Source organism: Somniosus microcephalus, chromosome 3 (genome assembly GCF_052327205.1).
Source record: "Somniosus microcephalus isolate GS21.2 chromosome 3, FLI_Smic_1.0, whole genome shotgun sequence".
NCBI lineage: Eukaryota > Metazoa > Chordata > Chondrichthyes > Squaliformes > Somniosidae > Somniosus > Somniosus microcephalus.
Window position 1 is genome coordinate 211,087,018 of NC_140989.1, and position 27,446 is coordinate 211,114,463.

The following is a 27,446-nucleotide window of genomic DNA, read 5'->3' on the forward strand; positions in this document are numbered from 1 at the left end:
AGTTGACGGGAGTCCATGATAGGGTGGAGTGGACATGGTGTGTGGAAGGAGATTAAATGGGTGGGTAGAGTCCATGATAGGGTGGAGTGGACATGGTGTGTGGAAGGAGATTAAATGGGTGGGTAGAGTCCATGATAGGGTGGAGTGGACATGATGTGTGGAAGGAGATTAAATGGGTGGGTAGAGTCCATGATAGGGTGGAGTGGACATGGTGTGTGGAAGGAGATTAAATGGGTGGGTAGAGTCCATGATAGAGTGGAGTGGACATGATGTGTGGAAGGAGATTAAGTGGGTGGGTAGAGTCCATGATAGGGTGGAGTGGACATGGTGTGTGGAAGGAGATTAAATGGGTGGGTAGAGTCCATGATAGGCTGGAGTGTACATGATGTGTGGAAGGAGATTAAATGGGTGGGTAGAGTCCATGATAGGGTGGAGTGGACATGATGTGTGGAAGGAGATTAAGTGGGTGGGTAGAGTCCATGATAGGATGGAGTGTACATGGTGTGTGGAAGGAGATTAAGTCGGTGGGTAGAGTCCATGATAGGGTGGAGTGGACATGGTGTGTGGAAGGAGATTAAGTGGGTGGGTAGAGTCCATGATAGTGTAGAGTGGACATGGTGTGTGGAAGGAGATTAAGTGAGTGGGTAGAGTCCATGATAGTGTAGAGTGGACATGGTGTGTGGAAGGAGATTAAGTGGGTGGGTAGAGTCCATGATAGGATGGAGTGTACATGGTGTGTGGAAGGAGATTAAGTGAGTGGGTAGAGTCCATGATAGTGTAGAGTGGACATGGTGTGTGGAAGGAGATTAAGTGAGTGGGTAGAGTCCATGATAGTGTAGAGTGGACATGGTGTGTGGAAGGAGATTAAGTGAGTGGGTAGAGTCCATGATAGTGTAGAGTGGACATGGTGTGTGATAGGAGATTAAATGGGTGGGTAGAGTCAGTGATATGGTGGAGTGGACATGGTGTGTGGAAGGAGATTAAGTGGGTGGGTAGAGTCCATGATAGTGTAGAGTGGACATGGTGTGTGATAGGAGATTAAATGGGTGGGTAGAGTCAGTGATAGGGTGGAGTGGACATGGTGTGTGGAAGGAGATTAAATGGGTGGGTAGAGTCCATGATAGGGTAGAGTGGACATGGTGTGTGGAAGGAGATTAAATGGGTGGGTAGAGTCCGTGATAGGGTGGAGTGGACATGGTGTGTGGAAGGAGATTAAATGGGTGGGTAGAGTCCATGATAGGGTGATTGGACATGGTGTGTGGAAGGAGATTAAATGGGTGGGTAGAGTCCATGATAGGGTGGAGTGGACATGGTGTGTGGAAGGAGATTAAATGGGTGGGTAGAGTCCATGATAGGGCAGAGTGTACATGGTGTGTGGAAGGAGATTAAATGGGTGGGTAGAGTCAGTGATAGGGTGGAGTGGACATGGTGTGTGGAAGGAGATTAAATGGGTGGGTGGAGTCCATGATAGGGTAGAGTGTACATGGTGTGTGGAAGGAGATTAAATGGGTGGGTAGAGTCCATGATAGGGTGGAGTGTACATGATGTGTGGAAGGAGATTAAGTGGGTGGGTAGAGTCCATGATAGGGTGGAGTGTACATGATGTGTGGAAGGAGATTAAATGGGTGGGTAGAGTCCATGATAGGATGGAGTGGACATGGTGTGTGGAAGGAGATTAAATGGGTGGGTAGAGTCCATGGACATGGTGTGTGGAAGGAGCCTTTGCCATGAATGTAGGACTTCCCTTGTCACTTGTAGATAGTCGGAATGGAGTCGCTGCACTTCATGCTGTTTTGATTAACTGCTTTAATGGGACTGAGAACGGGACTGAAGGTCATCAGGGTGAGATTGTATGTATGTTATATTTATAATCAGTTACTTCAGTCCATGGAAATCCATGTGGCATGGCACTGGTCAGGATTGAATCATGCACATTAAATTAACTTTATACTCAGTACCTTTGAGGCACGCGGGTATATTTTCTCCGAAACTGTTACCTGTAGATGGTCCATGATGATGGAGACCTGGACACGTTCATTTGAAAGGAACAGGCCCAATGGGCAACTGTCTCTTTCTGTACTCGATGTGCTTTGTTCCTGTGACTCACGCCTTACTGTTACAGCCAAATTTCTCCAGGATTGTTTGGAAATTTTTCTCACTTGGATGTCTTGTGGATGAGCTGGATGACGTGGAGCTGTGGGGGCTTTCTGAAGGCCAGTTGTAATCGTTCTTCCTCCTGTGCCCTTTCCTCTCAGTTGCAGACGCCGGCTTCCTTTGCACAGAGTGTTCAGGAGCTGACAATCGCCCTGCAACGAACCGGAGACCCTGCCAATCTGAACCGGCTTCGGCCACACCTGGAGTTACTGGCCAACATCGACCCCAGTCCAGGTACCTGAAAACTGCTGCTAATTCGAATGTCCCAAACTGCTCACCTCCCGACCCATCCCGGCTCTGATTCAGGCATAGCAGCGAAACACACAAACCCATGTCAACAACAACAACTTTTATTTATATAGCACTTTTAACATAGTGAAAAGTCCCAAGGCGCTTCACTGTGGTGTTAACAAACAAAATTTGACACCAAGCCACATTAAAGATATATAAGGACAAATTGGGTAACAGAGATGAGTTTTAAGGAGGAGAGAGGTAGAGAGGCGGAGAGGTTTAGGGAGGGAATTCCAGAATTTAGGGCCTTGGCAGCTGAAAGCACAGCCACCAATGGTGGAGCGATGGAAATCTGGGAAGTGCGACGGGAGCAGATATCTCTGAGGGTTGTAAGGCTGGAGGAGGTTACATAGATAGGGAGGGGCGAAGCCATGGAGGGATTCGAAAACGAGGATGAGAATTTTAAAATCGAGGCATTGTTGGCCCGGGAGCCAACGTAAGTCAGCAAGCACAGGGGTTATAGGTGAATGGGACTTGGTGCGAGTTAGAATATGGGCAGCAGAGATGTCGCCCTGAGACAGGTCATGTGAGCTCTGGCAGCTGAAGTTACCCAGTGTTGGATCTCATTGTTATCTTCCAGCACATGCAGCTGCTGAGATTTTGCAATAAAGCCTCAATTTCTCGTGCGGGGAAGTCATTCCACAGATTCCATCTCATCTAAGTGATCTCTCACATAATGTGACCAAGTACGTCGCTGACCCGGTAACCTCCTTGCTTATCAAGGTCCCAGGAGCCGCAGGTAATAGCCAACAGGTAGTGGGGCTGTCTCACAGATGTGCCACGACTCCCCTCAGAGCCCCTAAAAGCCAGGCGTACGGCTGCTTTCCAAAAGCAGTGGGTCGGCTCCATATGTAGACGAGCTTTGACTTTGTCCTCCCTAAACCTGTGCGCCTCTCCACCTCCCTCTGTTCCTTTAAGACCCTCCTTAAAACCTGCCTCTTTGACCAATGTTTTGGTCACCGGCCCTAAATGTCTCCTTTGGGTTGGTATCAAATTTTGTTTGATAATTGCTCCTGTGAAGCGCCTTGGGATGTTTTACTAAGTTTAAAGTCGCTATATCAATACAGGTTGTTGTTGTTGTTGAAAGCTTGCAAATCGGGTCGTGAGCAGTTTGCCCACTGGCACCGCATTAATTCAGCCCTCGGGTTTACGGGCTTCTGCTTGCACTTCATTCTCAATCCTAAAATGCAGGAGGTAGCCGCTACTAACATTCCCAGGCTCAGGTAGGCCCAGATCCGTATCCAGAACTTGTCCCAGTTTCCAGGCTGCTCCGTGGAATTACTCCCCATAACTTAAATGATCAAAGCCCTGGGCCAAGGGGAGAGCCAAATTCGCGGGTCTGCGTGGGGTTGGGGGGTGGCGAGAGGAATGAATAATGAAAATGGCTGTATCTGCTGCAAGGTGGACAGCTTCATTTGACGTTCTGACATTACATAAATGGACAGGAGCACTTTACCCACAAACCACTTTCTCTATCCACTCGACCCCAAAACACAGTTCCCTTCAAGCTATGATTTATTTTAAGTTGCGAAGAGTTTGGTGTGTAGCCATTTAAGGACTGCTTTTGTCTCAGGTCTGTTTCATGCTCACTGCTGACTATCCTGCCCTGTGAGGATTCCCCTGAGGTCAGGCTCCTATCCTGCCCTGTAAGGATTCCCCTGAGGTCAGGCTCCTATCCTGCTCTGTGAGGATTCCCCTGAGGCCAGGCTCCTATCCTGCCCTGTAAGGATTCCCCTGAGGTCAGGCTCCGATCCTGCTCTGTGAGGATTCCCCTGAGGTCAGGCTCCTATCCTGCTCTGTGAGGACTCCCCTGAGGTCAGGCTCCTATCACCCTGCGAAGATTCCCCTGAGGTCAGGCTGAGGTATGGATACGAAATTGGCGAAGTGACAGGAAACAGAGAGCAGTGGTGAACAGTTGTTTTTCAGACTGGAGGAAGGTATACAGTGGTGTTCCCCAGGGGTCAATTCTAGGACCACATGCTTTTCTTGATGTATATTAATGACTTGGACTTGGGTGCACAGGGCACAATTTCAAAATTTGCAGATAAGACAAAACCTGGAAGTATAGTGAACAGTGAGAAGGAGAGTGATTGACTTCAAGACGACATAGATGGGCTGGTGGAATGGGCGGACACGTGGCAGATGAAATTTAATGCAGAAAAGTGTGAAGTGATATATTTTGGTAGGAAGAACGAGGAGAGGCAATATAAACTAAAGGGTACAATTCTAAAGGGGGTGCATGAACAGAGAGAACTGGGGGTATATGTGCCCAAATGTTGAAGGTTGCAGGGCAGATTGAGAAAGTGGTTAAAAAAGCATACAGGATCCTGAGCTTCATAAATAGAGGTATAGAGTACAAAAGCAAGGAAGTTATGATGAACCTCTATAAAACACTGGTTCGGCCTCAACTGGAGAAATGTGTCCAATTCTGGGCACCACACTTTAGGAAAGATGTGAAAGCCTTAGAGAGGGTGCAGAAAAGATTTACGAGAATGATTCCAGGGATGAGGGGCTTCAGTTACATGGATAAACTGGAGAAGCTGGGTTTTTCTCCTTGGAGCAGAGAAGGTGGAGAGAAGATTTGATAGAGGTGTTCAAAATCATGAGGGGTCTGGACAGAGTAGATGGAGAGAAACTGTTCCCATTGGCAGAAGGGGTCAAGAACCAGAGGACACAGATTTAAGGTGATTGGCAGAAGAACCAAAGGCGACATGAGGAAAAACTTTTTTATGCAGCGATTGGTTGAGATCTGGAATGCACTGCCTGAAAGGGTTGTGGAGGCAGACTCAATCATGGCTTTCAAAAGGGAGTTGGATAAGTACCTGAAGGAAAATAATTGCAGGACTATGGGGAAAGGGCGGGGGAGTGGGACTAGCTGAAGTGCTCTTGCAGAGAGCTGGCATGGGCCGAATGGCCTCCTCCTGTGCTGCAACCATTCTATGATTCTATGATTCCAATCAGAGTGTGAGGATTCCCCTGAGGTCAGCCTCCTATCCTGTGAGGATTCCCCTCAGGTCAAGCTCCTATTCTGTGAGGATTCCCTGAGGGCAGGTTCCGAACCTGTGTGGATTCCCATGAGGTCAGGCTCCTATCCTGTGTGGATTCCCCTGAGGTCAGGCTCCTACCCTGTGTGGATTCCCCTGAGGTCAGGCTCCTATCCTGTGTGGATTCCCATGAGGTCAGGCTCCTATCCTGTGTGGATTCCCATGAGGTCAGGCTCCTATCCTGTGTGGATTCCCCTGAGGTCAGGCTCCTACCCTGTGTGGATTCCCATGAGGTCAGGCTCCTATCCTGTGAGGATCCCCTGAGGTCAGGCTCCTATCCTGTGAGGATTCCCTGAGGTCAAGCTCCTACCCTGTGTGGATTCCCATGAGGTCAGGCTCCTATCCTGTGAGGATTCCCATGAGGTCAGGCTCCTATCCTGTGAGGATTCCCATGAGGTCAGGCTCCTATCCTGTGTGGATTCCCATGAGGTCAGGCTCCTATCCTGTGAGGATTCCCTGAGGTCAGGCTCCTATCCTGTGTGGATTCCCATGAGGTCAGGCTCCTATCCTGTGAGGATTCCCATGAGGTCAGGCTCCTATCCTGTGAGGATTCCCATGAGGTCAGGCTCCTATCCTGTGAGGATTCCCATGAGGTCAGGGTCCTATCCTGTGAGGATTCCCATGAGGTCAGGCTCTTATCCTGTGAGGATTCCCTGAGGTCAGGCTCTTATCCTGTGAGGATTCCCTGAGGTCAGGCTCCTATCCTGTGAGGATTCCCTGAGGTCAGGCTCCTATCCTGTGAGGATTCCCTGAGGTCAGGCTCTTATCCTGCGAGGATTCCCTGAGGTCAGGCCCCTATCCTGTGAGGATTCCCCTGACGTCAGGCTCCTATCCTGCGAGGATTCCCTGAGGTCAGGCTCCTATCCTGTGAGGATTTCCCTGAGGTCAGGCTCTTATCCTGTGAGTATTCCCTGAGGTCAGGCTCCTATCCTGTGAGGATTCCCTGAGGTCAGGCTCCTATCCTGTGAGGATTCCCTGAGGTCAGGCTCCTATCCTGTGAGGATTCCCTGAGGTCAGGCTCCTATCCTGTGAGTATTCCCTGAGGTCAGGCTCCTATCCTGTGAGGATTCCCTGAGGTCAGGCTCCTATCCTGCGAGGATTCCCTGAGGTCAGGCTCCTATCCTGTGAGGATTCCCTGAGGTCAGGCTCCTATCCTGCGAGGATTCCCTGAGGTCAGGCTCCAATCTGTGAGGATTCCCTGAGGTCAGGCTCCTATCCTGTGAGGATTCCCCTGACGTCAGGCTCCTATCCTGTGAGGATTCCCTGAGGTCAGGCTCCTATCCTGCGAGGATTCCCTGAGGTCAGGCTCCTATCCTGCGAGGATTCCCTGAGGTCAGGCTCCTATCCTGCGAGGATTCCCTGAGGTCAGGCTCCTATCCTGCGAGGATTCCCTGAGGTCAGGCTCCTATCCTGCGAGGATTCCCTGAGGTCAGGCTCCAATCTGTGAGGATTCCCATGAGGTCAGGCTCCTATCCTGTGAGGATTCCCTGAGGTCAGGCTCCTATCCTGTGAGGATTCCCTGAGGTCAGGCTCCTATCCTGTGAGGATTCCCCTGACGTCAGGCTCCTATCCTGTGAGGATTCCCATGAGGTCAGGCTCCTATCCTGTGAGGATTCCCTGAGGTCAGGCTCTTATCCTGTGAGGATTCCCCTGACGTCAGGCTCCTATCCTGTGAGGATTCCCTGAGGTCAGGCCCCTATCCTGTGAGGATTCCCTGAGGTCAGGCCCCTATCCTGTGAGGATTTCCCTGAGGTCAGGCTCCTATCCTGTGAGGATCCCCTGAGGTCAGGCCCCTATCCTGTGTGGATTCCCTGAGGTCAGGCTCCTATCCTGTGAGGATTCCCCTGACGTCAGGCTCCTATCCTGTGAGGATTCCCTGAGGTCAGGCTCCTATCCTGTGAGGATTCCCCTGACGTCAGGCTCCTATCCTGTGAGGATTCCCTGAGGTCAGGCTCCTATCTTGTGAGGATTCCCATGAGGTCAGGCTCCTATCCTGTGAGGATTCCCTGAGGTCAGGCTCCTATCCTGTGAGGATTCCCTGAGGTCAGGCTCCTATCCTGTGAGGATTCCCTGAGGTCAGGCTCCTATCCTGTGAGGATTTCCCTGAGGTCAGGCTCCTATCTTGTGAGGATTCCCTGAGGTCAGGCTCCTATCCTGTGAGGATTTCCCTGAGGTCAGGCTCCTATTCTGTGAGGATTCCCTGAGGTCAGGCTCCTATCCTGTGAGGATTTCCCTGAGGTCAGGCTCCTATCTTGTGAGGATTCCCTGAGGTCAGGCCCCTATCCTGTGAGGATTTCCCTGAGGTCAGGCTCCTATCTTGTGAGGATTCCCTGAGGTCAGGCTCCTATCTTGTGAGGATTCCCTGAGGTCAGGCCCCTATACTGTGAGGATTCCCTGAGGTCAGGCCCCTATACTGTGAGGATTCCCTGAGGTCAGGCTCCTATCTTGTGAGGATTCCATGAGGTCAGGCCCCTATCCTGCGAGGATTCCCTGAGGTCAGGCTCCTATCCTGTGAGGATTCCCTGAGGTCAGGCCCCTATACTGTGAGGATTCCCTGAGGTCAGGCCCCTATACTGTGAGGATTCCCTGAGGTCAGGTTCCTATCCTGTGAGTATTCCCTGAGGTCAGGATCCTATCCTGTGAGGATTCCCTGAGGTCAGGTTCCTATCCTGTGAGGATTCCCTGAGGTCAGGTTCCTATCCTGTGAGTATTCCCTGAGGTCAGGCTCCTATACTGTGAGGATTCCCTGAGGTCAGGCTCCTATCCTGCGAGGATTCCCTGAGGTCAGGCTCCTATCCTGTGAGGATTCCCTGAGGTCAGGTTCCTATCCTGTGAGTATTCCCTGAGGTCAGGATCCTATCCTGTGAGGATTCCCTGAGGTCAGGTTCCTATCCTGTGAGGATTCCCTGAGGTCAGGCTCCTATCCTGTGAGGAATCCCCGAGGTCAGGCTCCAATCTGTGAGGATTCCCTGAGGTCAGGCTCCTATCCTGTGAGGATTCCCTGAGTTCAGGCTCCTATCCTGTGAGGATTCCCTGAGGTCAGGGTTCTATCCTGTGAGGATTCCCTGAGGTCAGGCCCCTATTCTGTTAGGATTCCCTGAGGTCAGGCTCCTATCCTGTGAGGATTCCCTGAGGTCAGGCCCCTATACTGTGAGGATTCCCTGAGGTCAGGCTCCTATCCTGTGAGGATTCCCTGAGGTCAGGCTCCTATCCTGTGAGGATTCCCTGAGGTCAGGCCCCTATTCTGTTAGGATTCCCTGAGGTCAGGCTCCAATCTGTGAGGATTCCCTGAGGTCAGGCTCCTATCCTGCGAGGATTCCCTGAGGTCAGGCTCCTATCCTGTGAGGATTCCTTGAGGTCAGGCTCCTGTCTCCCTGTGAGGATTCCCTGAGGTCAGGCTCCTATCCTGTGAGGATTCCCTGAGGTCAGGCTCCTATCCTGTGAGGATTCCCTGAGGTCAGGCCCCTATACTGTGAGGATTCCCTGAGGTCAGGCTCCTATCCTGTGAGGATTCCCTGAGGTCAGGCTCCTATCCTGTGAGGATTCCCTGAGGTCAGGCCCCTATTCTGTTAGGATTCCCTGAGGTCAGGCTCCAATCTGTGAGGATTCCCTGAGGTCAGGCTCCTATCCTGCGAGGATTCCCTGAGGTCAGGCTCCTATCCTGTGAGGATTCCTTGAGGTCAGGCTCCTGTCTCCCTGTGAGGATTCCCTGAGGTCAGGCTCCTATCCTGTGAGGATTCCCTGAGGTCAGGCTCCTATCCTGTGAGGATTCCCTGAGGTCAGGCTCCTATCCTGTGAGGATTCCCTGAGGTCAGGCTCCTATCCTGTGAGGATTCCCTGAGGTCAGGCTCCTATCCTGTGAGGATTCCCTGAGGTCAGGCTCCTATCCTGTGAGGATTCCCCTGAGTTCAGGCTCCTATCCTGTGAGGATTCCCTGAGTTCAGGGTCCTATCCTGTGAGGATTCCCCGAGGTCAGGCTCCTATCCTGTGAGGATTCCCCCGAGGTCAGGCTCCTATCCTGTGAGGATTCCCCCGAGGTCAGGCTCCTATCCTGTGAGGATTCCCTGAGGTCAGGCTCCTATCCTGTGAGGATTCCCTGAGGTCAGGCTCCTATCCTGTGAGGATTCCCTGAGTTCAGGGTCCTATCCTGTGAGGATTCCCCGAGGTCAGGCTCCTATCCTGTGAGGATTCCCCGAGGTCAGGCTCCTATCCTGTGAGGATTCCCCCGAGGTCAGGCTCCTATCCTGTGAGGTTTCCCCTGAGGTCAGGCTCCTATCCTGTGAGGATTCCCTGAGATCAGGCTCCTATCCTGTGAGGATTCCCCCGAGGTCAGGCTCCTATCCTGTGAGGTTTCCCCTGAGGTCAGGCTCCTATCCTGTGAGGATTCCCTGAGATCAGGCTCCTATCCTGTGAGGATTCCCCTGAGGTCAGGCTCCTATCACCCTGCGAGGATTCCCCGAGGTCAGGCTGAGGTATGGATATGAATTTGGCTAAGTGACAGGAAACAGAGTAGTGGTGAACAGTTTTTCAGACTGGAGGAAGGTTTACAGTGGTGTTCCCCAGGGTTCGATTCTAGGACTACTGCTTTTCTTGATGTATATTAATGACTTGGACTTGGGTGCACAGGGCACAGTTTCAGAATTTGCAGATAAGACAAAACCTGGAAGTATAGTGAACAGTGAGAAGGAGAGTGATTGACTTCAAGACGACATAGATGGGCTGGTGGAATGGGCGGACACGTGGCAGATGAAATTTAATGCAGAAAAGTGTGGAGTGATATATTTTGGTAGGAAGAACGAGGAGAGGCAATATAAACTAAAGGGTACAATTCTAAAGGGGGTGCATGAACAGAGAGAACTGGGGGTATATGTGCCCAAATGTTGAAGGTTGCAGGGCAGATTGAGAAAGTGGTTAAAAAAGCATACAGGATCCTGAGCTTCATAAATAGAGGTATAGAGTACAAAAGCAAGGAAGTTATGATGAACCTCTATAAAACACTGGTTCGGCCTCAACTGGAGAAATGTGTCCAATTCTGGGCACCACACTTTAGGAAAGATGTGAAAGCCTTAGAGAGGGTGCAGAAAAGATTTACGGGAATGATTCCAGGGATGAGGGACTTCAGTTACATGGATAAACTGGAGAAGCTGGGTTTTTCTCCTTGGAGCAGAGAAGGTGGAGAGAAGATTTGATAGAGGTGTTCAAAATCATGAGGGGTCTAGACAGAGTAGATGGATAGAAACTGTTCCCATTCGCAGAGGGGGTTAAGAACCAGAGGACACAGATTGAAGGTGATTGGCAGAAGAACCAAAGGCGACATGAGGAAAAACTTTTTTACGCAGCGAGTGGTTAGGATCTGGAATGCACTGCCTGAAAGGGTGGTGGAGGCAGATTCAGTCGTGGCTTTCAAAAGGGAGTTGGATAAGTACCTGAAGGAAAATGAATTGCAGGACTACGGGGAAAGGGCCGGGGAGTGGGACTAGCTGAAGTGCTCTTGCAGAGAGCCGGGACGGGCCGAATGGCCTTCTTCCGTGTGTAACCATTCTATGATTCCATGATCCTATCAGAGTGTGAGGCTTCCCTTGAGGTCAGGCTCCTATCACCCTGCAAGGATTCCCCTGAGGTCAGGCTCCTATCCTGCCCTGCGAGCATTCCCCGAGGTTAGCCTGCTAGCTGTGCTATGCTGTTTGAGCTTTTTTTCTCTCCTTGTGTAACAGTCCTATTTGCTGTGTTTCCCTGCAGATGCCCCTCCTCCTACGTGGGAGCAGCTGGAGTGTGGCCTGGTGGCAGTAAAGACTGTGGTGCACGGGCTGGTGGATTTTATACAGAACCACAGCAAGAAAGGAACAGACCAGCAGCAGGTAAGAAGGCTGCAACCAGCACTCTGAGTTAGCGGCTGGCAGAGGGGAGCAGTGGAATTTTGTTTGTTTTTGGTTCGTGTTGGATCAGTTCCTTAATGGTACCGTGGGCTCCTTGTTTGGCAAAGAATCATTTCTGAATTTAGACTTCATATTAAAGCAAAAGTCTACAAGGCCTAATTTTCTGGACTGAGATCACTCTCCCTATAATGGTGTCAGCCGTGGCTCAGTGGTAGCACTCTCGCCTCAGAGTCAGACAGTTGTGGGTTCAAGTCCCACTCCAGAGACTTGAGCACCAAAGTACTGAGGACGTGCTGCACTGTCAGAGGTGCCGTCTTTCGGATGAGGCGTTAAACCAAGGTCCTGTCTGCTCTCTCAGGTGGAGGTAAAAGATCGCATGGCACTATTGGAAGAAGAGCAGGGGAGTCTTCTGCGATGTCCTGGACAATATTTATCCCGCAAATAGATTATCCGGACATTATCACATTGCTGTTTGTGGAAGCTTACTGTGCACAAATTGGCAGCCGTATTTCCTACATTGCAACAGTGACTACACAGAATGTGATCTTTCTGTCAGAACTGACCTCTTCATTACAGCACCACACTTGCCTCATTTGCAACCTGTTCAGTACCTCCTCACAGTGACACAGCCGAGATTAGGAACTCGCTGGAGTGAAGTGGAAGCTGCACCCCCACTACTCCGTGATGTAACGCCATCAAGCAGTTAGTTTTAACATTTCAGAATTAAAGAAAATCCTGATCCAAATGTGCAGTTCTTCATTCAAGGTGCTGACTTATAGAAAGAAAGAACTTGCATTTCTATAGTGCCTTTCACATCCTCGCAACGTCCCAAAGCGCTTCACAGCCAATGAAGTACCTTATGAAGTATAGTCACTGTTGTAATGTAGGGAATCGCGGCAGTCAAATTACACACACTTAGATCCCACAAACAGCAATGAAATAAATATGGTTGAGGGGTAGAAGTTGGCCAGGACATGGGGGAACAATTCCTCTGCTTTTCTTCGGAATAATTCCATGGGATCTTTTACGTCCACCTGGGAGGTCAGACAGGGGTTCGGTTTAACATCTCATCTGAAAGACGGCACCTTCGACAGTGCAGCACTCCCTCAGTACTGCACTGGGAGTGTCAGCCTGGATTATGTGCTCAAGTCTCTGTGTGAGACTTGAACTGACTCAGAGGTGAACATGCTACAACTGAGCCACGGCTGGTACCATGTTGGCATTCAGTTCCACAGGCACCAACCTCCAAGTTCCTCACCCAAGGGGCACATTCTTTATGTGTGAACCTAGATGGTGAGCTTTGGCTGGCTGTTTCGCCATGAAGAATGCCTGTCAGCCGAGCCTGGTCCTGTTCTTAGCCAGTGTCCACACATGTACTTTCCAGCAGGAGCCTGTGGGGAGGAGTGTGATGAGGGACCCCTTAGCTGTTTTGGTTTCCCTCTAACCCCTCCCCAACCCAGTGGCACTCAGGCCAGTTATAGCAGCAGAGGTGACCTTGCTGGTGTGTGTGGCTCAGTGTATTTAGCCAAAGAGCCGCTGAGGGGAACACTCCGGCTGCCACTTGAAACAACTGGTTCTCCAGGCAGAGCTGGAAACGAGCCGGGAAAGTGTGACCTGCAGACTGTGTACCTCTTTATCAAGTCCTCTCTCTCTTTCTTTGCAATGTAGTCGGCACAGAGCAGCAAGTACAAAACCAGCATGTGCCGAGACCTGAGGCAGCGGGGGGGCTGTCCTCGAGGAGCCAGCTGCACCTTCGCCCATTCCCAGGATGAACTCGAAAAGTAAGTGATGCCTCAGTTATTGCCTCGTGCCTGCCGCGGTGGGGGGCTCATCGTGAAAGTGCAGCATCGCCACTTCACCATGGATGTTTGACCATGACTCTGCCCCACCTCCTCCCCGGGCCCCTGCACAACAACCCAAAGTTACAACATTCTGAGCAGAAACTTTAGAGGTGCCTGCCCCTTTAAGAACAGGTTGTGTTATCCCTTCATATTAAGTGTCCACAAATCATCACTCCCCCATTTCATTCTCCCCCTGTCAGTCACATCACTCCCCCATTTCATTCTTCACTAGTCTCAGTCACATCACTCCCCCCACCCCACCCCACTTGATTCTTCACTAGTGTCTGCGTGTTCCAATGATTGGAGTTCAGGGGCGGGAACCATGGCTCTTTGCTTTTCCCCTCCGCAGTGCGCGGGCACTGAGGCTGATTCTAACAGGACAACTGCGATCCTCTCTGCCATCGGCTAACTGCTCCCTAACTTGGAACCTTTCTGCTCAGTGTAACTTAACCAGGTAAAAGGGACTCAACAAGCAGGTGGGAAGTAATGTACTTTTATTTTGTGTTTGTGTGTGTGAGGGATGGAACAGTTGCTAACTGACATTGGGTGAAATTCTCTCGGTCTGGTTACAGAGAGCAGGCTGTGAAAGCTTTCCCATGTTATTTGGATCTGTGAAATGTGGGGTGCTCCAGTCTAGATTTTCACCCTCATACTTGTCCATGTTGATCGTAAAGGAGACTCGGCCATAGGGGAGCAGAGCACCTTCAGTATAAAGTGTTTCCCATCTCTACGTAATGTCGAGGAAGTGTACGCGGGGGGACTGGTTGGGTGCAGCAGGTTAGGCTGTGTCATTTCACCCCGGGAGAAGCCCAGAATGACGAGGAGGAACGTTCCTCTGGGTGATAACTGTACAAGTGATGACTGTACAGGTCCTGCACGGAGAGGCCATGAGATGGCTGGCAGGGCAGTGGTTCAGAGCCTTGGTCAGACCCCATCTGGAGCGTTGCGTTCAGTTCTGGGCACCGCACCTCAGGAAGGATATATTGGCCTTAGAGGGGGTTCAGTGCAGATTCACCAGTGATACCAGGGCTTAAAGGGTTAAATTAATGCAGACAGGTTGCATAGACTAGGCTTGAATTCCCTTGAGTATAGAAGATTGAGGGGTGATCTAGTTGAGGTTGTTTAAAATGATAAAGGGATTCGATAGGGTAGGTACAGAGAAACCCTTTTCTCTGGTGGGATAAATCAAGAATGAGGGAACATAATGTGAAAATAAGAACTAGGCCGCTCAGGAATGATGTCAGGAAGCACTTCTTCACACAAAGGGTAGTGGGAATCTGGAACTCCCTCCCCTAAGAAGCTGTGGTTGCTGGTGGTCAGTTGAAACTTTCAAAACTGAGATTTTTCTTAGGTAAGACATCAAAGGATATGGAGCAAAGGTGGGTAAATGGAGTTGAGGTACAGATCAGGCATGAATAGAATCGTGGAGCAGGCTCAAGGGGCTGAACAGCCTACACCTGTTCCTATGGAACATGCAAAACTGTCACTCTTCTCACACTGGGGTTGAAGCGCGTTGATGGGACAATGTAGAGAAACATAGAAGATAGGAGCAGGAGTAGGCCATTCGGCCCTTCGAGCCTGCTCCGCCATTCAATGAGATCATGGCTGATCATCCAAATTCAGTACCCTGTCCCTGCCTTCTCCCCATATCCCTTGATCCCTTTAGCCTCAAGAAATATATCCAACTCCTTCTTGAATATATTTAATGAACTGGCCTCCACCGCCCTCTGTGGCAGAGAATTCTACAGGTTCACCACTCTCTGGGTGAAGAAATTCCTCCTCATTTCAGTCCTAAATGGCTTACCCCTTATCCTTAGACTATGACCCCTGGTTCTGGACTCCCCAGCCATCAAAAACATCCTTCCTGCATCTAGTCTGTCCCGGCCTGACAGAATTTTATAGGTTTCGATGAGATCCCCCCTCAATCTTCTAAACTCCAGTGAGTATAAGCCCAATCGACACAATCTCTCCTCATACGTCATTCCTGCCATCCCAGGTATCAGCCTGGTGAATCTTCGCTGCACTCCTTCCATGGCAAGAACGTCCATCCTCAGGTAAGGCGACCAAAACTGCACACAATACTCAAGGTGCGGTCTCACCAAGGCCCTGTACAACTGTAGCAAGACATCCTTGTTCCTGTACTCGAACCCTCTTGCTACGAAGGCCAACATACCATTTTCCTTCTTAACCGCTTGCTGCACCTGCATGCTTACCTTCAGCAACTTGTGCACAAGAACACCCAGGTCTCTTTGCACTACCCCTTCTCCCAATCTATTGCCATTCAAATAATAATCTGCCTTCCTTTTTTGCCACCAAAGTGGATAACCTCACATTTATCCACATTATAGTGCATTTGCCATGTTTCTGCCCAATCACCCAACCTGTCCAAATCGTACTGGAGTTTCACGACATCCTCCTCACAGCTTACCCTCCCACCCAGCTTTGTGTCATCTGCAAATTTGGAGATATTACATCCAATTCCCTCGTCCAGATCATTAATATATATTGTGAACAGCTGGGGTCCTAGGACCGATCCTTGCGGTACCCCCCTAGTCACTGCCTGCCACTCAGAAAACGACCCGTTTATTCCAACTCTTTGCTTTCTGTCCGCCAACCAGTTCTCTATCCAAGTCAATACCTTGCCCCCAATCCCATGTGCCTTAATTTTGCACGCTAATCTCTTATGTGGGACCTTATCAAAAGCCTTCTGAAAGTCCAAATACACCACATCCACTGGTTCTCCTTTATCTATTTTACCAGTTACATCCTCAAATAATTCCAGTAGATTAGTCAAGCATGATTTACCTTTTGTAAATCCATGTTGACTTTGTCCGATCCTGTCATTGCTTTCCAAGTGCTCTGCTATTAACATCTTTTATAATGGACTCCAGCATTTTCCCCACTACCGATGTCAGGCTTACCGGTCTATAATTCCCCGCTTTTTCTCTCCCACCTTTTTTGAATAGTGGGGTAACATTAGCTACCCTCCAATCCATGGGTACTGTTCCAGAGTCTATCGAGTTCTGGAAGATGACCAGCAATGCATCTGCTATTTCTAGGGCCACTTCCTTAAGTACCCTGGGATGTAGATTATCAGGCCCTGGGGATTTATCTTTATCTAACCCGTGCTGTACCTGCCCTGGGAGTGTTTGATGGGACAGTGTAGAGGGAGCTTTATTCTGTATCTAACCTGTGCTGTACCTGCCCTGGGAGTGTTTGATGGGACAGTGTAGAGGGAGCTTTACTCTGTATCTAACCTGTGCTGTACCTGCCCTGGGAGTGTTTGATGGGACAGTGTAGAGGGAGCTTTACTCTGTATCTAACCTGTGCTGTACCTGCCCTGGGAGTGTTTGATGGGACAGTGTAGAGGGAGCTTTACTCTGTATCTAACCTGTGCTGTACCTGCCCTGGGAGTGTTTGATGGGACAGTGTAGAGGGAGCTTTATTCTGTATCTAACCCGTGCTGTACCTGCCCTGGGAGTGTTTGATGGGACAGTGTAGAGGGAGATTTATTCTGTATCTAAGCCATGCTGCACCTGCCCTGGGAGTGTTTGATGGGACAGTGTAGAGGGAGCTTTACTCTGTATCTAACCCGTGCTGTACCTGCCCTGGGAGTGTTTGATGGGACAGTGTAGAGGGAGCTTTACTCTATCTAACCCGTGCTGTACCTATGAATATGACGGGCAGGAAAAGACCAGCTGGTTCATAAAGCCTACTCTGCGCCACAATGGTTGGACCATCATGGCTACACGCTCCTTGCCTCCTCCGATCTCCCACCCCACCTCACGCCCACCCCTGCAGCCATGTAATCTCCTGGGGAAAGCAAAAAAATCCAGGGCTAATAAGGGAAAAAATACTCAGTAAAATTCCTCTCCAACTCCTTCAGGAGATCAGATGGTCCCAGTGTTACCTATAAAGACACTTACCTTCTACACGATGCGATCTCTGCCCCAGTCAGGAACCCATCCAGCTCCCTCTTGAAGATGTGCAGAGAGTCAGCACCCACCGCACCAATCGGCAACGCATTCCAGAGGCTCTCAATTCTCTGGGAAAAGGACAACCGTCTATTATCCAGTCTATTCCTACTCACAGAATCACAGAATCTACAGTGCAGATAGAGGCCATTTCGGCCCATCGAGCCTGCACCGACACATATCCCACCCTATCCCCGTAACCCCACTAACACTAAGGGCCATTTTATCATAGCCAAATCAACCTAACCTGCACATCTTTGGACTGTGGGAGGAAACCGGAGCACCCGGAGGAAACCCACGCAGACACGGGGAGAATGTGCAAACTCCACACAGACAGTCGCCCGAGGCCAGATTTGAACCCGGGTCCCTGGCGCTGTGAGGCAACAGTGCTAACCACTATGCCACCGTGCCCCCCTCTTACATAGTTTAAATAAACTCATGTCCCCTAGTCCTCCACTATCTGTTAGACTGGCATAATCTATCAATAGGGACGCTCTCCAGCCTATTAATAATTTTATAGACCTCTATCAGGTTACCTCTGAGTCTACACTGCTCTAAAGTTAATAGACCAAGGTCCTTAAGCCTATCTGAGTAGCTGAGGTGCTTGAAGCTAGGTATGTTTGATTGGACAGTGTGGAGTGAATGTTACTCTGTATCCTTTTTTATTTGTTCCTGGGATGTGGGTGTCGCTGACAAGGCCAGCATTTATTGCCCATCTCTAATTGCCCCTGAGAAGGTGGTGCTGAGCCGCCTCCTTGATCCGCTGCAGTCAGTGTGGTGAAGGTACTCCCACAGTGCTGTTAGGGAGGGAGTTCAAAATTTTAACCCAGCGATGGTGAAGGGTCGGCAATATATTTCCAAGTCAGGATGGTGTGTGACTTGGAGGGGCACTTGGAGGTGGTGGTGTTCGCATGCGCTTGCTGCTCTTGTCCTTCTAGGTGGAAGAGGTCGCTGGTTTTCATGGTGCTGTCGAAGAAACCTTAACCTTGCCGTGGGAGTGTTTGATGGGACAGTGTAGATGGAGCGTTAGTCTGTATCTAACTCGTGCTGTACCTGCCCTGGGAGTGTTTGATGGGACGGTGTCGAGGGAGCTTTACTCTGTATCTAACCCGCGCTGTACCTGCCCTGGGAGTGTTTGATGGGACAGTGTAGAGTGAGCTTTACTCTGTATCTAACCTATGCTGTGCCTGCCCTGGGAGTGTTTGATGGGACTGTGCAGAGGGAACTTTACTCTGTATCTAACCCATGCTGTACCTGTCCGAGGAGTCTTTGATGGGACCGTGCAGAGGGAGCTTTACTCCGTATCTGTCCCGTGCTGTACCTGTCCTGGGAGTGTTTGATGGGACAGTGTAGAGGGAGCTTTACTCTGTAGCTAAGCCGTGCTGTACCTGCCCTGGGAGTGTTTGATGGGACAGTGTAGGGGGAGCTTTACCCTCTATCTAACCCGTGCTGTACCTGCCCTGGGAGATTTGATGGGACAGTGTAGAGGGAGCTTTACCCTCTATCTAACCCGTGCTGTACCTGCCCTGGGAGTGTTTGATGGGACAGTGTAGAGGGAGCTTTACTCTGTATCTAATCCGTGCTGTACCTGTCCTGGGAGTGTTTCATGGGACAGTGTAGAGGGAGCTTTACTCTGTATCTAACCCATGCTGTACCTGAACTGGGAGTGTTTGATCAGACAGTGTAGAGGGAATGAGCGCAGGTTGATGTATGGTGGCAAATATTTCCCAGATTCCAATGTGCCGTCTTTTATGGATGTGTGTGACCCTAACTGACATTCCCAGTTGAACTGAGTGGTAAGAATCAACCCTGTGGTGTGAGACTCGAGTCAGGTAGACCTGGTAGGGGAAGTAGGCTCCCTTCCCTGAAGGTCATTCGTGAATCAGTTGGGTGTTTGCAAACCCCTATGATAAAATTTATTGAATTCAATTTCACATCTCGCCATGGCTGTTTGGAACTCGCAACATCTGGGTTTGTTGTCCAGTGTCAGAAATAATCCACCACCATTCCTGAAACAATAAAGTATCTGGACCTAGTTCCGGGATAGGGCACTGCAGCAACAATGTTAATCAGTCACTGTAGAACTCCTGTTGTAGTTACCATGAAGCCCTGTTGAGGTGGAGCTTCTTTCATGATGGTAGGTTTGAGGTCCAGCAGTGCTGAAATCCGTTAGTCGCAAGCATGAGGAGTTCCATTTCTTCACACTAGGGTTGGCAACTTTGGTTGGACCGTATTCTGAGAGGTTTCATCACATGACCTCCCGCCTCCAACCATCCCGCCCCAACACACCCACCATTGGTCGACCAACACATCAATCGGTCAATAATGGCAGCTACATGCCCACAATCCTCTGCGCTCCAGAAACCACTCTTCCCAGGGCGTGGTTTTACCAGGGCGCATTGTATCTTGGGCATTTTGTGTCCCTGCTGACTGCTGTGAGTTTCGATGGTGTGAAACAGAAGAAAATGCTCCCTTAATTTTTGTCCCGGGAGTGGCTGGGAGACTAATCTTTCATTCCGGGGAGACTTGAGGATGTTGGCAACCCTACTTGACACCCATTCCATCAACTGTTGAGTGGGATATATCTGGTATCCTCTAGAGCTGTCCAGACCAGGAGAGTCCTAGGTTTGATCCTCAGTCTACAACAGTGATGCTAGAATTCGCATCAGCATCTCTGGGCCAGGGAGCGAAAAGTAAGCCTGTATTCCCTCTCCTGATTGCTACCCAGTGAACCCTGCCAGATCGTGATTGGCTGGGGGCAGGTGTAAAGTGATTGGCTGGGGGCAGGTGTAAAGTGATTGGCTGGGGGCAGGTGTAAAGTGATTGGCTGGGGGCAGGTGTAAAGTGATTGGCTGGGGGCAGGTGTAAAGTCATTGGCTGGGGGCAGGTGTAAAGTGATTGGCTGGGGGCAGGTGTAAAGTCATTGGCTGGGGGCAGGTGTAAAGTGATTGGCTGGGGGCAGGTGTAAAGTGATTGGCTGGGGGCAGGTGTAAAGTGATTGGCTGGGGGCAGGTGTAAAGTCATTGGCAGGGGGCAGGTGTAAAGTCATTGGCTGGGGGCAGGTGTAAAGTGATTGGCTGGGGGCAGGTGTAAAGTGATTGGCTGGGGGCAGGTGTAAAGTCATTGGCTGGGGGCAGGTGTAAAGTCATTGGCTGGGGGCAGGTGTAAAGTCATTGGCTGGGGGCAGGTGTAAAGCCATTGGCTGGGGGCAGGTGTAAAGTCATTGGCTGGGGGCAGGTGTAAAGTCATTGGCTGGGGGCAGGTGTAAAGTCATTGGCAGGGGGCAGGTGTAAAGTGATTGGCTGGGGGCAGGTGTAAAGTCATTGGCTGGGGGCAGGTGTAAAGTCATTGGCTGGGGGCAGGTGTAAAGCCATTGGCTGGGGGCAGGTGTAAAGTCATTGGCTGGGGGCAGGTGTAAAGTCATTGGCTGGGGGCAGGTGTAAAGTCATTGGCAGGGGGCAGGTGTAAAGTGATTGGCTGGGGGCAGGTGTAAAGTCATTGGTTGGGGGCAGGTGTAAAGTCATTGGCGAAGGGTTTGCTTTTTGGACCTCACCAGATATATTTCCCTTACTCTGTGTGCCGGAGATGACTCCAATGAGTGATCTCTGGAGCCTGAGCATGGGCCTCAGTTTAACGTCTCATGCAGAAGTCCCTCAGCACTGCACTGAAGAGTCAGACTCGCATATGCTCAACTCCCATTCAGTGAGGCTAAACCTGGACCATTGTCCTTCGAGTCGGCAGTTCCTGGCCAGAGATCTGTCTGTCATATGGGCCGCAAAGCATCAGGGCCCTCTCCTCTCAGAGGCCTATCTCAAGTCCTCCAACACCTTTGTTTTGTGAAGATTGGATCGAGGCGAAGGGAATCAAATAGGTGTTTTTGCACAAACAAAGAGATGTCCCTCCTGGCTCCGTTCAAACACAACAGGCTGATCTCCCAAGACATGTCTCCAACCAAACAAAGCAACAAGTAGGCAACCTGTCAGATTCAATAGGCTCAGACATTAGTGCAGGTGGCTATCCAAAAGTGCTCCTGGTGAAATCAATGCTAAAGGTTTACAATTAAAATGTATTAACGTTTCAATGGAAGCCGGTGTAATTGCTGCAATCTGTAGCTATGTCGTCTGTGGACCTGGTTCCCCAACAACAGCTTCTAGCTACACATAAAGAAAAGGAATTTTACTTTGAGTTGCCAACCCTGGCTGGGTGCATTCCTGGAGGTTTCATCACATGACCTCCTGCCTTCAACTGCCCCGCCCCCACACTCCCACCGTTGGTCGCCTGACATGCCCATCCTTGCGATACACCGCCTTCCCCTGCCAACTGGAAAGCGATCAGACTCTCTGTTACCTGATTATATGATTCTTGACTGTCAGTCAAGCAACAGCAAATGCATTTATATAGCGCCTATAATGTAGTAAAATAGCCTTTTTTCCCCATCTCCGATTATTTTTTATTGTCCCTATGATTTTTTCCCCCAGGATTCTGCTTGCTTCAGTGTCTGGGAGATTAGTCTTTTGAGTGCTGCAGACTCCAGGACAGTGCTGGGGGGGGTTGTAATCCTAATTCTACTCCAAACCGGAGACACTAAATCAGTGAGAAGCCACAACTTACAACAATATTTTAAAATTATAGAGCCTTTCCATCGGAGTAACAGTCGATCCCCCTACCTTTCACTACTGAGATACCTGGTAAACAGTGTATTTCATGCCGCAGTGTGCAGTTTTCAGGGCCAGAAATAATGTTCTCTCCCCCCCCCGCCCCCCCCGACTGTATCTCCCTGGCACTGCCCTCCCCCCCCGACTGTATCTCCCTGGCACTGATCTGGCAGCTCAAACTGCTCAGGACTCCTGCTGACTTGTTGAGCTGGTGACCTGTTGCCCCTCCCCGTTTGACCTTTCAATGCCATCTCTCCCCTCCAGATTTCGCATGCGGAACAAGCGGTTAGCAGCTGGCCGGCCCCTCAGCCAGTCCCTCACCCAGCTCAGCAAGGTTGGAGGGGTGATGTCGGTCACATCCAACAGCTTATCGGACGAGGGCTCCTTGGAGGCTAGCACGAAGCCCGTGTCCATTCAGAACGGCATGGTGGCAACAAGCAACAGCATCGCGCAGCTGATCTCCCGCGGGACCGACTGCGCCTACGACATCGCCATGAAGCCGGGCAAGATGGGCGACATGAGCATGAGTGCGCCGGGATCGGTGTCGGGATCTCCGCCTGACTCGTAAGGAAATTCTTTATCTTCACTGTAAGGTGCTCTTAACATGAGGCTGGTAAAAGCCACAGAGCTCCAGTCACCGGGCGGGTGGGAATCTCATCACCACCTCGTTCCACAAGCAACCTGCCGCTCACGACCGCTTTTGCGCCCTCCGTCCCAGAGGGGGCCCCCCACCCACCCCCAGCCTTTTAGTCAGGACGTTGGAAAAGATTGTTCACACTGCACGTTTGCAGGGGGCAATTCAAACATAGAAAACCATTAAAAGAAAGAACTTGTATTTATATCGTGTTTTCACCACCTCAGGACATCCCAAAACACTTTAGAGCCAATGAAGTACTTTTTGAAATGTAGCCACTGCTGTAATGTAGAAAACGCGGTAGCCAATTTGTGCACAGCAAGATCCCACAAACAGCAAAGAAATAAATGACCAGATAATGCTTTTTAGTTGTGTTTGTTGATACATAGATTGGTCTGGACACCGGGGAGAACGCCACTGCTCTTCTTCGAAATAGTGCCATGTCCTTTTCACACTCATCTGAGAGAGCAGACGGGGGCTCGGTTTAATGTCTCATCCGAAAGACGGCACCTCCAACAGTGCAGCACTCCCGCAGCACTGCACTGGAGTGTCAGCCTGTATTTTGTGCTCAAGTCTCTGGAGTGGGACTTGAACTCACGATCTTCTGACTCGGTGGCGAAAGTGCTACCCACAGCTGACATCGGTCAAATGGGAGAATAGCGAGCCGTGTGACAGGGTGGTGAGGGTTTTCTCGGGGTGACAGCGAGCGCATGTAACCGCCAGGGTTGGGCGTGAATACGCACATTTGAGACGGAGCAGGAACATAAGCATAAGTAGGCCCGGGCATTTGCGGGGAGCTAGCGGACACGGTTAACGATTTGGAGACACAGGGCTATGTGGGGGTGGAGGGGCCAGCATTTCCTCGGATGCTGGCACAAACATAAACAGCTTGCGTGCTGCAAGTCCAAGTACTTGAGATTGCGAGTGTAAGCGTTTCCTGGCATGGTTGGTGAGTCGGTGTGGAGCCGCACACTGTTGTTCCTTGGCTTGTAGCGGGAGGGGGAGAGAAAGGGAGTTGTTGAGGGACAGGTTACCAGGGATGTGGCACTGCAGTTTCTGTGGGAGATGTGTTTTCTGCCAGGTTCCTTACCCAATTCCTGACCCACTTTCTCTTTGTGTTTCTTTTGGTTTTATAATGCTCACCCCTACTCAGTGCTTTCCACAAGTGATCCAAGTGGGGAGCTGCTGTCCAAACTTTCCTCCCCAGTGATTCCCTTCCATCTGTGTTGGTTAAGTCACGCAGCTGAGAAGATCACTTTACATTTTACAGCCAATGAAGTACTTTTGAAGCGTAGCCACTGCTGTAATGTCGGAAACGTGGCGAGAGCGGGGGAGTTCTCCCGGTATCCTGGCCAATATTTATCCCTCAATCAACATCACTAAAAACAGATTATCTGGTCATTTATTTCTTGGCTGTTTGTGGGATCTTGCTGTGTGAAAATTGGCCACCGCATTTTCTACATTACAGCAGTGGCCACACTTCAAAGGTACTTCATTGGCTTGTCCCTTTAAGAGCCAGAACTGCCTCGGTCCTGTTTGTCCTATTCTCAGCATGACGCCTTCATTCATTTGTTTCCTGCGGTCAGCAACAGTCATGTTCGATGTCCAGCACGAGGGAAAGTTGTGCAAAGGTAGTCACATTTAAACGGCTTGTGTTTTGTAACATTCACAGCATTAACTATGAACCCTAGAATTACCCAGAATCTACAACAAACAAATATGCCATTCAGCCTAGCTGGTCTCTGCCGGAATTTATACTCCACACGAGTCTCCTCCCACTCTAATGACCTCTTCCCACCCTGCTCCCGTATCCTTCTATTCCCTTCTCCTTCATGTTTGCCTCAAGCCTCTCCTTAAATGCTTCGGTGCTTTCTGCTTCAACCACTCCATGTGGCAGCGAGTTCCACATTCTCACCATCTCTTTGGAAAGAAATCCCTCCTAAAACCTTTCTGACTCCCGAGAGATGTAGAGACAGAACTGGTTCCTACACGCTGATCCCTTCAGCTGTTTTTTTTTAAAGAGGGGAAAGTGAAAGTAACAGACCGAGAGACTCAGCAGCAGTTCATGAGCCCAGGTGGCTGAATTGAGTCTTGTGTGAATCAAGCACGGAACCAGTGGCACGGTTATATAGGAACATGAGGAGGCCATTCAGCCCCTCGAGCCTGTTTCACCGTCCAATTAGATCATGGCTGATCTGTATCTTAACTCCGTCTACCCGCCTTGGTTCCGTAACCCTCAATACCCTTACCTAACAAAAATCTATCAATCTCAGTTTTGAAATTTTCAATTGACTCCCAGTTTCCCCCAGTTTTGGGGGGAGAGAGTTCCAGATTTTCACTAATCTTTGTGTGAAGAAGTGCTTCCTAACATCATCCCGGAACGGCCTAGCTCTAATTTTAAGGTTATGCCGCTTGTTCTGGGCTCCCCCGCCAGAGGAAACAATTTCTCTCTATCTAGCCCATCAGCTCCTTTGATCATCTAAAACACCTCAATTAAATCACCCCTTAATCTTCTATACTCAAGCGAATACAAGCCTAGTCTATACAACCTGCCCTCATAATTTAACCCTTTTATCCCAGGTATAATTCTGGTGAATCTGCACTGCAAGGTTCCCTGGGGTTCCCTCAACCTGGTCTAGCAGGCCAACAAGGCCTGTCTAAATCATCGACTTCAGCCTTACCACCAGTGTCTCATGAGCAAAAACCAGCACCTTGAGAAAAGCCCCTACCCCACACACACGAGCCCATGTACTAGCTCCCAATGCCAGCCACTTCCCCACCCCAACCCACACTAATTGGATACAGTAGCCTACTGATTATTTTTTTCATTCTCGGGATGTGGGTGTCGCTGGCAAGGTCAGCATTTATTGCCCTGAGAAGGTGGTGGTCGGCCTTCTTGAACCGCTATAGTGAAGTTGCTCCCACAGTCCGTATTCTTTTGTTGCAGTTTGATACAACTGAGTACCTCACTAGGCCATTTCAGAGATCAGTTAAGAACATAAGAAATAGGAGCAGGAGTGTGCCATACGGCCCCTCGAGGCTGCTCTGCCATTCAATAAGATCACGGCTGATCATCGACCTCAACTCCACTTTCCCGTCCGATCTCCATATCCCTTGATTCCCCTCGAGTCCAAAAATCTATCTCTCTCAGCCTTGAATATACTCAAAGACTCAGCATTCACAGCCCTCTGGGGTAGAGAATTCCAAAGATTCACAACCCTCTGAGTGAAGAAATTCCTCCTCATCTCAGTCTTAAATGGCCTACTCCTTATCCTGAGACTATGCCCCCTAGTTCTAGACACTCCAGCCAGGGGAAACAACCTCTCAGCATCTACCCTGTCAATCCCCTTCAGAATCTTGTATGTTTCAATGAGATCACCTCTCATTCTTCTAAACTCGAGAGAGTACAGGCCCATTCTACACAATCTCTCATCATAGGACAGCCCTCTCATTCCAGGAATCAATCTAGTGAACCTTTGTTGCACCGCCTCCAAGGCAAGAATATCCTTCCTTAGATAAGGAGACCAAAACTGTGCACAGTACTCCGGCATGGTCTCACCAAGGCCCTGTACAATTGTAGCAAGACTTCCTTACTCTTATACTCCAACCCCCTTGCAATAAAGGCCAACATGCCACTTGCCTTCCTTATTGCTTGCTGTACCTGCATGCTAGCTTTCTGTGTTTCGTGCACAAGGACACCCAAATCTCTCAACACCAACATTTGAAAGTTTCTCACCATTTAAAAAATATTCTGTTTTTCTATTCTTCCTACCAAAGTGAATAGCCTCACATTTCCCTACATTATACTCCATCTGCCACCTTACTGCCCACTCACTTAGTCTATCTATATCTGTTTGCAGACTCTGTGTTCTCCTCACAGTTTACTGTCCCACCTAGCTTTGTATCATCAGAAAACTTGGATACATTACATTCGGTCCCTTCATTTAGGTCATTAATATAGATTGTAAATAGCTGAGGCCCCAACACTGATCCACGCGGTACCCCACTAGTTACAGCCTGCCAACCTGAAAAAGATCTGTTTATCCCTACTCTCTGTTTTCTGTCCGTTAACCAATCCTCTATCATGCTACTATATTACCCCCAACCCCACGAGCCCTAATCTTGTGTAATAGCCTTTTATGTGGCACCTTATCGAATGCCTTTTGGAAATCCAAATACAGTATACCACATTCACTATCCTGCTAGTTACATCCTCAAAAAGACTCTAATACATTTCTCAAACAGGATTTCCCTTTCATAAAACCATGTTGACTCTGTTGTGATTTATAAGTGCCCTGATACTACTTCCTTACAATGGATTCCAGCATTTTCCTGATGACTGATGTCAGGCTAACTGATCGGGTGAGATGGAGCAAGCAAGATGGCTCCTGTGCTGGCAGCTCCCTAGGGAGCTCCTTTGCCATCCTTGACAATCCATTGCCATCCTTTGCTCTCTTTCCCCCCAGTCTCCTCTCTTCTGCTGTTTAAGCTCCCCTGGCTCTAATAGTGGGTGCATTTTTATCCCTAACTGCAAGGTTAAAGTTACCTGAGCCAACTGCTCATCCCCTGACCATGCCTGTTCTTTGTTCTCAGTGAGCACTGGCTCTTCACTTAAACTTAGCTCCCAAAGCGAGAATATCAATGCTAATTTGATCCTGTGAGAGACAACATCATTCATGTCCGAGGCCGGGACCCAGGAACGAGGACGAGCCCAGCAGCAAGGTCAAGGTGCAGGAGTGGCGCAGCGTGGACCAGCAGCGGGGTCGGGGCCCAGGGAAGGTGCAGCACGGGCCAACAGCGAGGTCGGGAGGACCACAATGCATCCTACGAAACCCAGGCAGAGAGGACCTGCGGGAAGGAGGGAGGAGGACAGTAGCATTATGTTTGTGTGTGTGTGCTAGGCTGTTGTAGCAGAGCCTCGTGTCCAATCATCTTGGATCCCCTTGCCATTGGACCAAGACCTTGCTCTGTCAAGCC

General features: G+C 50.0%; 1 protein-coding gene across 4 annotated transcripts in view; it reads left to right on the forward strand.

Annotated features, from left to right (window-relative positions):
• The window catches only part of LOC147121689 (roquin-1-like), a 414,634-nt gene that overhangs the window by 263,505 nt on the left and 123,683 nt on the right, over positions 1 to 27,446 (forward strand). For 3 of the 4 annotated variants that reach the window (XM_085982135.1, XM_085982134.1, XM_085982136.1), the window contains exons 7-10: positions 2,256 to 2,388; positions 11,229 to 11,347; positions 13,034 to 13,146; positions 22,100 to 22,399. In XM_085982135.1, the coding sequence (XP_085838261.1) occupies positions 2,256 to 2,388; positions 11,229 to 11,347; positions 13,034 to 13,146; positions 22,100 to 22,399 (665 nt within the window). The remainder of the gene's footprint in view (positions 1 to 2,255; positions 2,389 to 11,228; positions 11,348 to 13,033; positions 13,147 to 22,099; positions 22,400 to 27,446) is intronic. The other variant, XM_085982137.1, reaches the window with a different exon arrangement.